The 15,097-nt window shown below is 44.9% G+C and overlaps 2 protein-coding genes across 2 annotated transcripts; both read left to right on the top strand.

The window, feature by feature from the left end:
• The first annotated feature begins 2,021 nt into the window (after positions 1–2,021).
• Positions 2,022–9,981, top strand: LOC124706207 (tetratricopeptide repeat protein SKI3). The gene is made up of 20 exons (XM_047237857.1): positions 2,022–2,207; positions 2,310–2,432; positions 4,047–4,130; positions 4,242–4,292; positions 4,384–4,476; positions 4,634–4,774; positions 4,850–4,930; positions 5,021–5,268; positions 5,346–5,517; positions 5,605–5,726; positions 5,831–5,888; positions 6,007–6,072; positions 6,564–6,782; positions 7,021–7,072; positions 7,207–7,580; positions 7,664–7,758; positions 7,830–8,069; positions 8,151–8,794; positions 9,333–9,536; positions 9,627–9,981. Exons 1-20 carry the CDS (start codon positions 2,022–2,024, stop codon positions 9,824–9,826), a joined length of 3,453 nt encoding a protein of 1,150 aa, XP_047093813.1. The 3' UTR covers positions 9,827–9,981.
• Positions 9,982–13,241: 3,260 nt separating this feature from the next.
• On the top strand, positions 13,242–14,039 carry LOC124647738. The gene has a single exon (XM_047187624.1). The coding sequence runs from the start codon at positions 13,242–13,244 to the stop codon at positions 14,037–14,039; it is 798 nt and encodes a 265-aa protein (XP_047043580.1).
• Positions 14,040–15,097: the final 1,058 nt, after the last annotated feature.

Here is a 15,097-nt window from a genome sequence, read left to right as displayed (position 1 = left end):
ATATAAAGTTAATGGGGATCTTGGCCATTATTTTCTAAATAGTGAAAGACTTGAGACAATGACACTCCTTGTCACCAACGCAGTTTAATATTGTGGTGGATATGTTGAAATCCCTATTGTAGGGGCAAGAGTGGATATCCAATTAGGTGGTGTGATCTCTCATTTAATTGAGGGTGAAGTGTCCATATTCATTATGAGGGTTATACAATTATTCTCATGGAGTAAGAAAGCCGTGAATATGAAACCCATTCTTTGCATATTTGAACATCTATCCAGTCTAAAGATAAACCTTCATAATTGAGATATTTTATTTTGGAAAGACGAAAGAGGTGGAGAATCAGTATACGCAATTTTCTTGTTGTGCGGTTGGTGCTCTACCTTTTAGATAGTTGGGTGTCCATATTCATTACCACAAATTACGAAAAACAACGAAAGTCAGTTGAGGAGTGCTTTGACATAAAGTTGTGTTGTTGGCAAGGAAAGTTGATCCATATGGAGATCTCTATGTCTTATAAATCATGTTTTCACTAGTTTGACGATGTCTTTGTTGTCTTTACTCAAAATAGTTAAAGGGATATAGAAAAGGCTTTATTTTTGTGCATCCAATGTTTTTCTGAAAAGTGGTGGCCATCGTCAGCATTATTCACAATTAGATTAGATCATTGAAGACAATAGATGAGAGACCGTTGACGAGGTTCATTCTCGCAGACAGTAGACAACCCATGTGGACTACCGATATATCGTTCGCTAGACTGTGCTCATAGAGCCAACCCAGAGAGCTGGAGGTGCGCGCGGATTAACTTCGCGCCACCCTCCTTAGCTACTACCTCCATACCAGTTTATAGGGTATTATGAACTTTGAGAAAAATTAAACATTAATTTTGTTAATAAAATATGAGATATATAACATAAAAATTATACTATTGGAGGAAGAAGTTTCCAATGGTATAGTTTCGTGATATATATCTATATCAATAAAACTCTTTACCCGGCAGAAAAAAAACAGAGGTACTGCAATTAGGAATGTAAACGGATCGGATCGGATCGGATATTGTTGTTACCATATCCTCTACCATATTTTTGTAACGGATTCGGATCGGTACGGATAATGGTCGGATGCGGATTCGGATGCGGATTATATCGGATTACGGATATGGAGCGGATTCGGAGCGGACTCGGATCGGACACGGATTGACACGGATTATTAAGCAAATATAGGCATAAAAATAGAAGTATGATTTTTTATGTAAAATATGTTCATAATTATAGACATTCGCTAAATGTGCACACTTGTTCGTACAACAAACCAACTTGCATGCTAATAGCATACATAGTTTGGCCGATGAACTAACTATATTGTGTGAATATTTAGGATTGTTCTAATTTTATCAGATTATCCTCTTTTGGGACATCGGATAATCCGTAATAATTGGCGGATAATTCGTATCCGTCGGATAGTATCAATATCATATCCGCTACCGTATCCGCCGGATATCCGCTTGACAACTATCCACATCCGTATCCATATCCGGCGGATTTCTAAAAATGCATACCATATCCTTAAAAATGGATGCGGATGCAGATTCGGAGCGGAAATTATCCGTACCATTTACACCCCTAACTGCAATCTGTACATGCGAGTTCGGGCCATCATTCGGTCAAATGAGGAGGCCTTGGAGTTGTTCGGCCCATGATCCAACAGCGCTTTTACTTTCCCTCTTCCCCTCGCAACGCAACGCAACGGGGCCATCTATCCAACCCTCTCCGCCTTCCACCGGAGCACCACCGCCCGCCTCCAACTAAATCCTCTCTCAATCTCGCCGTCGTCCTCCTCCGCTCCTTGCACCGGCGGAGAGGGGATCCATCCCAACTCGGATTCATCCGCCCTCCATTCCCTCTACACAATTCCAGCTCGCCGCTGATTCGCCTGCTGCTCGGCGGGCGGAGTGCCAGTAGCGCCGCAGCACTCAGGAGATTCAGCGGGGGGGTCAACCCAGCTCGGCTCAGCTCGCCGGCCCGCCATGTCGAAGCAGGGCGCGGCGGAGGAGGAGGCCGAGCGCCTCCTCGCCGCCGCCAAGCTGAACCCGAACGACGGCGGGCCCTTCCGCTCCCTCGGCCACCACTACGCCCGCGCCGGCGACGCGCAGCGCGCGGCCAGGTGCTACCAGCGGGCCGTGGCCCTCGACCCCGACGACGCCGAGGCTGGGGTGGGTGCCGCGTGAAGGAATGCGCGTGCCTGTTGCACGGAAGGCGTTTGTTGGTTGGTCTGCTCGTGGTGGTGCTGTGTTGATGTGGCTTGTTTTTCGCAGGAGGCGCTCTGCGACTTGCTTGATGTGGACGGGAAGGAGAGCTTGGAGCTTGCTGTGTGCAAGGACGCTGCTGGCAAGTCGCCGCGTGCGTTTTGGGCATTCAGGAGACTCGGCTACTTACAGGTCTGTTACTTCAGCAGCAGTTGCTTTTGTTCATTATTATTGGTTTAAGCGATCATGGAAACAGCGTACACTAGTTGTTATGATGGACTAAATACATTTGTATTGGGTCGGAGCCTCATTGTTTTGAACCCATCAAATAGCCTATATGCGTTACTTAAGGTGAATTTGGTGCTACAATGATTATTTAGATTGAGGAAAGATTTGAAATCCAACCGAATGTAGACACCCTCTGAACTCAACCAGAATCACCAATAGTACAGTTTCAAGCTATTTTAAAATAACTAAATTATCTTAAACTTTAGATTGAAAATATGAATTTGCAGGTATTACCGGTCACACAATAGAACTATTGGGATTAGATTGTGGATGGGGTTTCGGTTTCAGGCCTTTGTCATGTAGGGGATCAGATGAGGAACCAGGATACTAATATAAGAGAAATTAGGGTTTCTTAATATATCATGAGATTACAAATGGATAGATGTTCTATGTTTGGTATGAACACTTTACTATTGCTATGGAGCAATTGAACCTAGATCGGCACACCAATTGGATCTGCTAAGTAAATTTGGGGCAGAGTACAGGCTGTGGAGTCAAGGTGGATGATCGAGGAAAGGGAGGAGCTTGAAGAGTAAATTTGGGGCAGAGTACAGGCTGTGTAGTCAAGGTGGCTGATCGAGGCAAGGGCAGAGCTCAGAGATGGTACCAACTGTGCAATACTGATAGAGAGTAGCTTGAAGAGTCAATTGTATTTCTAAGTGGACATCAGTACATCACAGCAGAGACATGTGGGCACCAGAATATTTGCGTTGCTGCATGAGTAGAAGTACTCCCTCGGTTCCAAATACTTCTAGTTCTAGGTTTGTCCTAAGTCAAACTTCTCTAAGTTTGACCAGGTTTATTGAAAAATATGCTGATATTTATAACATCAAATCTGTATGGTATGAAGATATATTTAATGAAAAATCTGATGGAAGTAAATTGGTGTTGTAGAAAAATATGTTGATACATTTTTCTATAAATTTGGTCAAACAGAAAAATAGTTTTGCTTAGGACAAACATAGAACTTTAAATATGTAGTAATGGAGGGAGTATAGAACCAATAAGTGCCTAAGCAGTAAGCCAGGCAGTAAAACACCGCCATCTGGAATGCGCATAATTATAATAAATACTAAATACTCTGGTGCATTTTAAGACCCTGTGGGTAAAACACCGCCATCTGAAATGCGCATATTTATAATAAATACTAAATACTCTGGTTTAATTGACCAGTCCAGCCAGTTCTCCCCAGGTCGTTTGCCACTCTCCCCTGAGGGTAACTGGGTATTCCTTGCCTGGTGTTAATTCCTTATTTTTGTCCGACCTGTGACCCTAGTTCTGGTTCAGGTCTTGTTACACTGACCCATCTTTGCATTGTCTAGGTTTAGAGCCCTATTAGGCTTTAAGAATTGCAATATATTGTTTTCTTGGGTCAGGAACTGCTAGTGTACTTCCTTTAACTGTCCCAGTAAAGCTTATGTAAAATTTGTTATAGTTTTCTTGTGATCATCTTTTCGTGCTAACTTGTGTACTGAAACATAATCCATGATAAGTATTGACATGCCATGAAAAATTTAGGTTCATCAAAACAAATGGTCAGAGGCTATACAAAGCCTTCAACACTCAATACGAGGTTACCCGACATGTGCTGATTTATGGGAGGTGTGTGTTCTATTTCCTTCTCTTTCCTTGTCAAAGCTGATGATACCTAACTCCTACTTCTATCTTGCAACACAATTGAATATTTCATTAACATTCTATATTTGGTATTAGGCACTTGGACTGGCTTACCACCGTTTGGGCATGTTCACTGCTGCAGTAAAGGTGCGCTTTTTTTTCTTTTTTGGCATCATAACCAATTTTAATGTGTTGTATTGGGTCTTTTAAATATGCTTACTTCAGTTTTTGTTGGCAGTCGTATGGGCGTGCTATTGAACTCGATAGTTCCAGGGTCTTTGCGTTGATTGAAAGTGGAAACATCCAGCTGATGCTTGGTTATTTCAGAAAGGTAGGAAGTATTTTGAGCTAATGAACTTTTGTGTTGGATACACATGGTTTTTTTTATCAACAAAGACCAATTTAATAGTGCATCAATGCAAAATCTACTGCTGCTATGAGTAACAATATCTCTGTTATTGCACTTCTTGCAAAATACACAATAACAGGGAGTTGAACAGTTTCGTTTAGCCTTGGAGTTGGCTCCTCATAATCATTCTGCATACTTTGGGCTTGCTTCTGCATTGCTTGCTTGGTCAAGGCATTGTGTATCTACTGGGGCGTTTACCTGGGCAGCTAATCTGTTAAAGGTATTTTGGTATATGCTTTGTTTCATATTAATAGCATTTCATGCCCATATATCACTTGATTGTTGTTTTATGTAGGAAGCATCAGAAGCTGCTAAAGCTTGTTCTTCCTTGACCAGAAATCTTTCCTGTGTTTGGAAATTGCACGCAGACACTCAGGTACCTCTATTACCAAATTAATCATTTAAATTTGCTTGCCACCTTATAACTTATTCTATTCAACCATGTATGTCCCACACTTTATGTCAGCTTGCACTTGCAAGATGCTTTCCGTGGGAGCATGGTGATATCAAGTGGGGCATGGATGAGCATACTTTCAAAGCTTCTGTCCTTGAGTGGAGAAGTACATGTTTGTCAGCTGCAAATGGTGCAAAACTCTCATATCAACGAGCTTTGCATCTCACACCTTGGGAAGCTAATATTCACATTGATACTGCTGCTTGTCTTGATCTCATTTGTACCATGGAGGAGAATAACTCTGTAGACCCGATAACTTGGTAAACTTCTTTGTTCGTAAGATGCCAGCTTCTTTGAGGAGATTTTCTGATAACACTATATGTTTTCTGTGCAACAGGGAGCTTCCAGAGAAAATGTCATTGGGTGGTTTGATGTTGGAACCAGTTAATAAGGATTTCTGGGTCACATTGGGTTTAGTGTCAAGTAATCAGGCTTTAAAGCAACATTCTCTTATCAGGGCACTGCATTTGGATATGTCTCTCTCTGAAGCTTGGGCATACCTTGGAAAGGTACTGCTATAGTCCTATTAATGCTGCAGTTGGTTACCTGATCGGCTCTTCAACTAGTAGTAAGGTTACTAATGATTTGACCTTCAGATTTACAGACAATCAGGTCACAAGGAATTAGCAAGACAAGCATTTGACCGAGCTCGAAGCATTGATCCTTCATTGGCCTTGCCATGGGCAGGAATGTCGGCAGAAGATCATAACCAATATGGGTAACCACCCCCTACATCTTTCATCAAGAGCCAAACGTTCCCTATATTGATGCACTCAATTTTTTTACTTAAGCTGATTTAATCTTCGTATGATGATCTTAAAGGGCTGGTGCAGTAAACGAGTCTTATGAAAGCTGCTTGAGAGCTGTGCAGATACTACCTGTAAGTACAATTATCTGAAATGTATGTTGATATCAATGTAACTATGCAATTTAGTACTCCGATTAATAATTTCCTTACTTTAGTTTTTTTATCTCATTCTCATGACACATTTGCATAGCTGCCAGAGTTCCAGATTGGCCTTGGAACTATTGCTGCTCGTTCTGGTGAACTTCTGTCACCTCAGGTATGTTTTTAATTTTCTTCTGGTGTCCTTGGAAGTTCCGGAGTAAATATTGTGCCCCTTCATGCTCAAAATGAAGTGATGTTTTTTTCTGAAAGCAATCCATTCAATCTGGTGGTTGTATTACATGGTCTCATGTCTCATCTTTATATTGTATACTGTTGTTGAATTGTTGGCAGTGTCACCAAGTTAGTGTTACAAATTGTTTCAGTTGTCATATGTTAGTATCTACTACCTCCGGTCATGATTAATCGACGTGGAGTGTAGCAATGGAAGTACTATATTAGGCACTGTTTGGCGTCAATTAAACAAGTCCGGAGGGAGTATAACATAATCTGCTACTGCAGTGTTACTTGGGTTTTGTGTATTTAGTGAACCAGGTTATGTACGGTACTATCTTAAGCAACGCTGATGTTGTTCACACTTATTTCATGCTTCCTTTTCCTTTGTTGACATGTCAGTCTCTTTATATGTGTTGCTATTATTCTATGTAGGTATTGATGGCTGTAAGACAGGCTGTTCAGCGAGCGCCTCATTACCCGGAGTCACACAATATAAATGGATTGGTTGCTGAAGTCCGATCAGACTTTCAATCTGCAATCGCATCTTACCAACAGGCGAAATTTGCTTTAGGCATGATGTGCAGGTCCAAGTTAGACAACAGATATCCTTTTGTTGATGTTTCGCTGAATCTTGCCCGGTCACTTTGTAAGGTAAGAGTACTATCATGTGGTTTGATAAATCAATAATTGTATTGCAGAACAAGAAGCTAAAATCATGATGTTTACTGTACAATCTTCCAAAAAATATATGTTGTTTTCCTTATATTTGTAATAAGCTTGTTGTTCTTGGTGTGGTACTTATTAATCTTGGTTCTTGGTTAGGTGGCTATCCTTTTTTGTTCTCCATAAGCACTTCCACTTCTTCAATTAACAAGCGCATTTGCTGCAGGCTGGTCTTGCAACTGATGCAGCACGGGAGTGCGAAGAGTTGAAAACAAAAGGTTTGTTTAATTTTCACTTCAACAAACGGAAGTTATTTCCTATTTTTTCTCCCAAATTGGGTGAACATATCATTTTCAAGTATTTTGTACATTCCATAAACATAAATACTTAACAAGCCATCTCAAATTTCTAGGGTTGCTGAACGTTGATGGATTACAGACATATGCTTTTGCATTGTGGAAACTTGGACGGCATGACGAAGCTCTCTCTGTATCAAGAAACTTGGCTGAGAATTTACCTAGTATGAAGCAGGAGAGTGCAACTGGAGCATTGGGATTCATATGCACCTTGGCATACAACATCACCGGGAAGGATTCTGCAGCTTTAGTCATTCATACACTCCCTGGTCAACCCAGTTATAACAGAGAATTGAAATTCATCATCTCTGCATTAGATGCTTTGCAGCCAAATAAGCGTTTTCAGTTACCTCAATTGAGTACGCCTCCTAGACTTACATCCTATGAGGTGATGAGTGAAGTCCACTCAAATATTGCTCTGGGGAAGGCAGTAAGTACCCATGAATATTGGTATTCTGTGGATTTTTGTTTGGCTCTACGCTAGTTGTAATATAGACTAATTTTCACTTGTAGATTGGTGGGGAATCAAACAGCTGTTTAGGGGTCGAGGGTGGTTTGTCTTACCTGAAAAAGGTTCTGCACATGTATCCTGATTCCAGTTTAGTAAGGTAACAATCTTTCCTGGAATAATGAAACTTGATTATATTGGTCATAATATGGCCTTTGTTGCATGGTGCAGAAACCATCTTGGATCGCTGCTGCTGTCCGGTGGAGATTGGACTGCTTCTCATAAAGCAGTAAGGGTTACTTCATTGTCCCATGGGCACACATCCAATAGAGGCCTAAGGTCTCCGCATCAAATTCAAGCATCTGCAACAGTGTCTTGCTATGCTACCTGCACTTCTTATCCAAAGTTCTCATTCCCAACATGTGAAGATCAGTACTTAAGTCAATACAATGCACTATGCAACCTGCAAAGGTATGTCTTTTCCAACTTGTTACAGCAACAACATAATTATTGACTTTGCTACACAAATTAAGTGTGGAACTTCTTTTGAAGGTTGGTTCATCAGGAACCATGGAACCAAGATGCACGGTACCTGCTTGTACTTGCTATTTTCCAAAAAGCACGTGAAGAGAAGTACCCCAAACACATTAGTACCATCTTGAAGAGGTTGATTCTACAAGTACTGTCCAGCAGAAGCAATTCAGAAGAGCATAAAATCATCCTTTATGAGAAGTACTTGCTACTCCTATTGTCTTCAGAGATTAGTTTGCAATCTGATGACCATGCAAACTGCATCGCTCAAGCTACAGGTGCTCTAAGAGTTACTTCTCCAAGTGCGGATGCTTTCTTTGCACACTTGCAACTGTGTCGGGCTTATGTGGTGCAAGGTGATCTTTCAAGCTCCAGGAAGGAGTACATGAAGTGCTTGCAGAACCGGACAAATACTGAGATTGGCTGGGTAATGCTGAAGCAACTAGAATCTCTATGTTCACTGAGCCCTGGCTCTGATGAAATAGAGATAAATCTCAAAGAGTGCATTGAGAGGAAGGGTAGCAACCCATCAAAATGGGCATCTCTTTTTAATCTAGCATGTGCTCAGTCCTCTATGCGGGTTGAGGACTTTGCAAGTGCTGAAAAAGCTCTCGCACAGGCTTGTGCTGAAAAGGATGCTGATAGCTGCATCTTATTTCTCAATGGTAAGCTGGTTTGTGATAATTATGCTTGTTAGGTAGCTCATTTTAGCTGTCAGTTTTCCCTGAAACATTTTTTTATTTCTTATATAGAGTTGCATTTTGTAGTTGATTGTGCTGTTCCCTCCAGTAAACGTCATGATTGCACTATCTTGCAGTCTACTTAAAAAACTTTGAGAAATGAATCTTCTTTGTTGAGTGGTTTGTTTATCATTTGGTTTACTGGTAGTGAGCATCAACAGTTGGCATTGTGGCCTCACCCTGGCATTGTCAGCTGTATCGCAGCAGCTGTCATATTTTGCTTATAGGATTGTGACAAAGCTGATGGTTCTGTTTCACATGTATGGACTAGAGTGTCTAAGTAGATGCTCAGCTTTAACTTTTCTTTGCTAGTTACTTGGGGAGGTAGAATTCATCCTGTGAAGGCCACTGCTTGCAAATTTTGTGCTACTTTTACACTACTTCCACATTAATTTAGAACAAATCCGGAATATTAGATGATTTTTATTTTTTGTTATCATCTGAATCAAAACCATCCTGGCAGGAGCGATGAATATGGAAATTGCCCGGAGGTATGCGGCTCCTCAATATATAAGCCGTGCAGCTTCGAGCCTCAGAAAGGCACAGCAGAAATCTCAAGCTACGGTACCCATCGTATCACTCCTACTGGCCCAAGCGGAAGGCAGCCTTGGCTCCAAAGCCAAGTGGGAGAAAAATCTTCGCCTCGAATGGTTCTCATGGCCCCCAGGTATGAAACTGATCCTCAGAGTTCCAAAGAACATTCTGCTGAAAAAATTTCGCTTTTTATTTAATCGTTTCCTCATTTTCATTCGCACAGAACTGAGGCCTGCGGAGCTCTATTTCCAAATGCATCTGTTGGCTAGCCAGTTGACTGCAGCGACAGCTCCTCAGCAGAAGCAGCAGTTGCTGCTGCCGGAGACGATGCAGAGCCCTGGTGCGTGGCTTCTCAGAGCGATACACCAGAACCCGTCGTGCCCCAGGTACTGGAAGGCCTTGGAGCAGCTTGTGTACGTGTAACCCCTTGACCCGGAAGTCACCACTCATGTAGTTGTAGCTGAGACGGACGTAGCGAACCGGTTGTAGCGTACATTGTGGCTGATTTGGCGGTGGACTTAACTGGGATGAGCCAGTGAGGTGCTCTCGTGACATGTATTTTGTTGATGTAAACTTTAGTCTCCTGTTTCTGACATTCCCTCTGGGGGTAGCTGGGAGTTTTTTTTTTGGAGAGAAAACACCACTTTATTGATCACACAAGTCATTACATAAAGTCTGCCGGATGCAATCCGGGACAAAGTTTCTGAAAACAGAAGAAATAAAACGTTCCGCAGAACGAGCTAAGATATGTGGCGACTCATTACACTGAAGATAAACATGAGTAAAAGAAATCTCATTGAAGCTGCTAGCTAGGGATTTGATATCCTGGACCACAACTCCAACAGTACTACGATCCATGGAAAAATTGACCTGCTGGATCAAAGAGAGGCAGTCTCACACCACCATTGCTTTGCCAAAATCTTCATCGCTGGCTGGCGAGGGAAAGAGCGCGGCGCATCGCCAACGCTTCTGCTACCTCTGGCGCCGTGACCTCATCAAGAAGCTCGCTGCAAGCAGCCACACATAATCCCATATGGGTCCTGATCACGACGCCCAATTCCATCCGACGTGAAGAAGAGAATAAAGCTACGTCGGTGTTAATAAAAACAGTACCTTCTTGCGGTGGAGACCAAAGACAGACTAATCTCACGTCTAGTAGAAGGGTTTGGTTTGAACAAGTGCAGCTCTATCATCTCAGCATAAGCCTTGCTTTGCTTAGCAATACTATGTGGGCTTCTCATCTGCTCACCATTACGAATGCCATTTCGAGCAGTCCACAAATGCCAAAACGTGACAGCCAAGAACATACGTTCTCTGTCAGTTGACCTTCCCAAGAAATCAAACATCCACATCTTTGGGCTTGTAAAGGTCTTCCTTGGTAGGTGCAAACCACACGAAGATCGAGGCTGAAAACAAACCACTTGCTTTGCTCGTATGTTTCAATTTTTTTTTGATGTACTCGTGTTGTGCATTTTACCCCTAATTTTCTTTTCTTCAAACGGAGGTAAAAGCTTTATCCCAATCTATTTTTTTTAGTTTTACGAGATAGTAAATAGATCATTACAACAATTACTATCTAAAGTCTAGCCTCTTTCCTAATCTCACCAAATTTATCCCAAAATTATACCACCTCTCCTTGCAAGCATTAATTTTTAAACGGAAGGCCTCACATCCAGTTTTATAAATAAAGCTACCACCACACACACAAAGACAATCATAGTTTCAACCACACGAGGTTTACAATGCAAACGGAAGACAACATACGCATAGAAACAAAGCTAGAGAAGCTGAAATGTGGGCCCCTCATCTTCGGCCCTAGTTGGTGCCGGTGCGTACAACCTTATGAGTTATGACGTCGCCCATCGCTGCATCCAACATCATTATGTCCGTTGGTCTGATTAGAACCCTCCAACACCGTATATAAATTGACATTTGATAGAAGAATCAACAAGGCTACCAATCAGTTTTTCTTCAATAGTTAGTTTGTTGCGAAGAGAGTGCATTTACTATCCACATGGGTAGCTACGCACGTGCTCGTGCCCGTCAGATCCGCGATTGCAATTCATGTTGCCTTCCCTTTGACCGGCGTTCGCGCGTAGCACAGTAACCATCTTTGGCAGTGGGGCGTGGAGGGAATGTCAAATTATTGGCATGGGCTGTTTGCCGTTTGCACGTCTCGACGATGGTATGGATGGATTCCACGCGTGGAGGGAATGCCAAATTATTGGCGCAGGCAATGCCATTTGAATATTTGAATCGGCTGGTATATATACCAGCATCCTAGCCCTCGGTGGCCCCCTTATTTATATTCAAATGGGTGCTAACTACCATCTAGGAAATAAGAGGGGCCACAGTAAACGGTGGGAGCTCTTAATCACTTTTGACCAAGTGTACACGTGTTGGCTAGTGGAGGGGTGCGCAGCTACCCCCGTGGGTAGCGAGCTTCATCCGTTGTTGCGAATGTCTAACATTTGGCCACAAACGTGAACCAAGCTAAAACTAATGTACGAATTTGCCCAGACAGGCCATGGGCTAGTGGAATAAAGTCCCCGATGCTAGCTAGGTTCCAATCACAGTGTAGGAGTTTCCTAACCCCTCCTCACATCAGTCTTGCTGTGGTTACAGTCTCACCACAGAACATGCAAACCTCATTCCATGGGCCATGACGCTTGTCCACTTGTGGACTAAAGGGTCGCCTCCCCCTAATGAGTTGCCATAGGAACACTTTAATCTTATGGGAACCCTAGTATGCCACATTTTCTTAAAGTAAGTAACAACCGTCCCAATGTCCCATGCGACAGACTCAAGTACACCGATCTAGTTGAATATGTGCTAGAGGTTTCTAGAGACCACAATACGGAGTCCTCTAAAGTCGACGACGAGACGACCTGAATTTCCCGACACAGGTGTCCCATTCCACCATCTGAGCTAGACCAAGCGGTCTGCTAAAATGGGTGTGCACTCTCCTTATGAAGAAGTTCTATTTCCCATTATGCACCACATGCTTTAAAATACCATTTAATCTTCTGAATATTATTCTATAACTGAGAGCCACGGGTGGACACTTTGAGAAAATACCTCCGCCACCCAAGTATTTAGCCACAATCTGCTCTGCTTGTATTGGTAGAGTTTTAAAATCCATTTCAGCATAAGCGTGATCTTCATGATCTTGTATTGAGGATTCCTAGACCCCAAACATCTTTGCTTTGCACACCGTGGTTTAATCCATCATGAAAATTTCTACTCTCTTTGATCCATAGTAATTTACACATTTAAGCTCTAGATATATTCATATTAGCGATAAGGTAATATAAATCGAAGGAGTATATGAGTAATTCAACATACAAAAATGTGGGAGTGTAACATTTAAGAGAAACAAGTGTCAGAACCCTGTTATCCCAACTCATCAGTCTTCGGAAGACACCAATACAAGTGGAAGGTTTTGGTTCCGGAAAGGCGCCATCAGTAGCTGAATCTATCAGTACCTGCTCGTGGTTTCATCCTCCGAATCACCTTGTTTCCAGAAAGTTCCTGGGTACTTTATTTGGCCTTCCCAGCAAGTCCCTGCACGACACGCCGGGAACACGTAGCTTCACCCGAGCTGCGCTGTTCTTCACAGGCTCCGAGTCCGAGGTCAGTAGGATAATGCAAAGATTCCACACGCGGCGCGCCATGGCGAGCCGAGCACCAGAGCGCGCCACGCATGCCACACAGCCGTCGCCTTAAGCCGCCTCCTGCACCGGAGACACTTCACTCACTCGCCAACGCCGCCGCTACCAGCTCGCATCGCAACAAACAAACACCGCGCTCGACCGATCTCTCCGGTAGGTAATTGCTCATGTCCGGCGGCGTCGGCCCGACGGCGGGCGGCGGCATCACGCTGCCGTCGATGGGGCAGCCGCCGCCGCCGCTGCACCCGACGCCGACCTCGCCCACGGCGCGCCCGCACCACCACTACTACCTCTTCTCCATCAAGCAGCTCAACACGCTGGGCGCGGCCGCGGTGCTCGCCTTCTCCACCACGGTGCCGCTCTCCGACATCGCCTTCGCCGTCCTGCTCGTCCCCTACCTCGTCCTCCTCGCCGCGCTCGCCTTCCCGCAGCGCCCGGGGAAGCCCGACCCCGCGGCCCCCGTCTTCGCCGGCGCCGGCCGCGTCCTCCTCGGCGCGCACACCGCGGCCGGCTTCCTCGTCGGCGCCGCGCTCCCGGCGCTCTACATCCTCGACGGCCTCCGGTCCGGGGACACCACGGGCGTCGCCAACGCGGCCCCGCACGCGTTCCTCCTCGCCTCGCAGGTCTTCACCGAGGGCCTGACGGCCGCCTGGCCCTGGCGGTTCTCGCTCCCCGTCAGGGCCGCCGTCCCGGTCATGTACAGCGCGCGCAGGATGTTCGCCGCCGGGGAGTGGCTGCGGCAGGAGATGGAGGAGAAGCGCGGGGGGCCTGGTGTGGACCCGCGCCGGCTCGTGGCCGGGAGGGTGCTCGCCGTCGCCAACCTCGCCTTCTGGGGCGCCAACCTGTTCGCCTTCCTCGTGCCCTTCTACCTGCCCAGGGCGCTCCAGAGGTACTACTGCGGCAGCGCCGACGACGGCACCCGCGGCAGCAGCGACCACGACGGCGAAGATAAGAAGGATTCCTAGAGATATCGATGCTCCGCTCCAGTGATGGCGGCTTTTGCTGTGTTGCTCGTTTCAGTAGTTTGTCACTTGATTCCTTCCTCAACATTTTAGCCATGTAAAATTTCTCACTACTTGTTGTATGCACATTACTTGCGTACGCACGTTCGTCATGGGATCTTCCAGTTTAAGTTTCAGTTGAAATTTCCCAAAATCGAGTTTGGAATGGATTTTACGAATTAAGAGCATCTCCAGGAGATCATCCAAATGGACATCTATACGACATATAGAGGACCGAGTCTAAAAAACCCGTCTCCAGCAGCACATGTATATGGACATGGGTCGATAGATGTCCATCCAGCTCTTGGGTGCGTCCTCCACATCTGGGTGACCAAGCCAGGATCATTGCTCACTCGCCCGCGCGATTCCGCTCGCCTACCGCACGAATTGAAAGCTGCAGGCGACGAGGAGAGAGCCGAAGGGTATGGGAGGGAGCTGCCGTCAGGCGCCGTGCTGGGAGGAAGTAGGAGAGCAGGGGCCGACGGAGGGCATGGGGGCGGGGTGGACGGATTTGTGGTCGCGGGCACCACCGCGGAGGAGAGTTGGGGGCGTGGCCGTGGTGAGAGGAGGACGGCGAGGGAGGGCGCCCTACCGGTGCCGATGGAGGAGGCGGGGGTGAGGTTTGGAGGAGGTGAGGTTAGAAAATCTGTTAAATTGTAGTTATAGGATAGTATTAAAATATAGGAGAGAGAATATAGATGGTTATGGATGATCTGCTGGAAAATTAAGGACTGAAAAATTAAGGACAACTAAAAATGAATCTTTATAGATGATCCTCTATATGAAGATATAGAGGATCAAATTTGGATGAGCTCCTAGAGATACTCTAAAAGGGGTCTCAACCGGTGCATACAGAGGAGAGAGATGAGGCGATCTAGAAAAACCATTCAGGGTTTCATCTCCTCGCCGATGAGGCCTCAGAGCATTTCCAGCCGCCGTCCCCAAAGATTTTTTTGGGGCGCGACGCACCGGACATTTTATCGCGCTCTGAAGATCCTTTTCATCTGGCGCGGCTCAATACG

This window comes from Lolium rigidum, chromosome 4, assembly GCF_022539505.1.
Source record: "Lolium rigidum isolate FL_2022 chromosome 4, APGP_CSIRO_Lrig_0.1, whole genome shotgun sequence".
NCBI classification, from domain to species: domain Eukaryota; kingdom Viridiplantae; phylum Streptophyta; class Magnoliopsida; order Poales; family Poaceae; genus Lolium; species Lolium rigidum.
This window is presented reverse-complemented; position numbering and strand designations above follow the sequence as displayed.

Coding starts and splice junctions, on each gene's coding strand:
- LOC124706207 (XM_047237857.1), top strand. CDS start 2,022: ATGTCGAAGCAGGGCGCGGCGGAGGAGGAGGCCGAGCGCCTCCTCGCC. Junction 5,889..6,006: donor GAGCTGTGCAGATACTACCT/GTAAGTACAATT, acceptor ACATTTGCATAG/CTGCCAGAGTTCCAGATTGG. Junction 7,073..7,206: donor CGAAGAGTTGAAAACAAAAG/GTTTGTTTAATT, acceptor TCAAATTTCTAG/GGTTGCTGAACGTTGATGGA.
- LOC124647738 (XM_047187624.1), top strand. CDS start 13,242: ATGTCCGGCGGCGTCGGCCCGACGGCGGGCGGCGGCATCACGCTGCCG.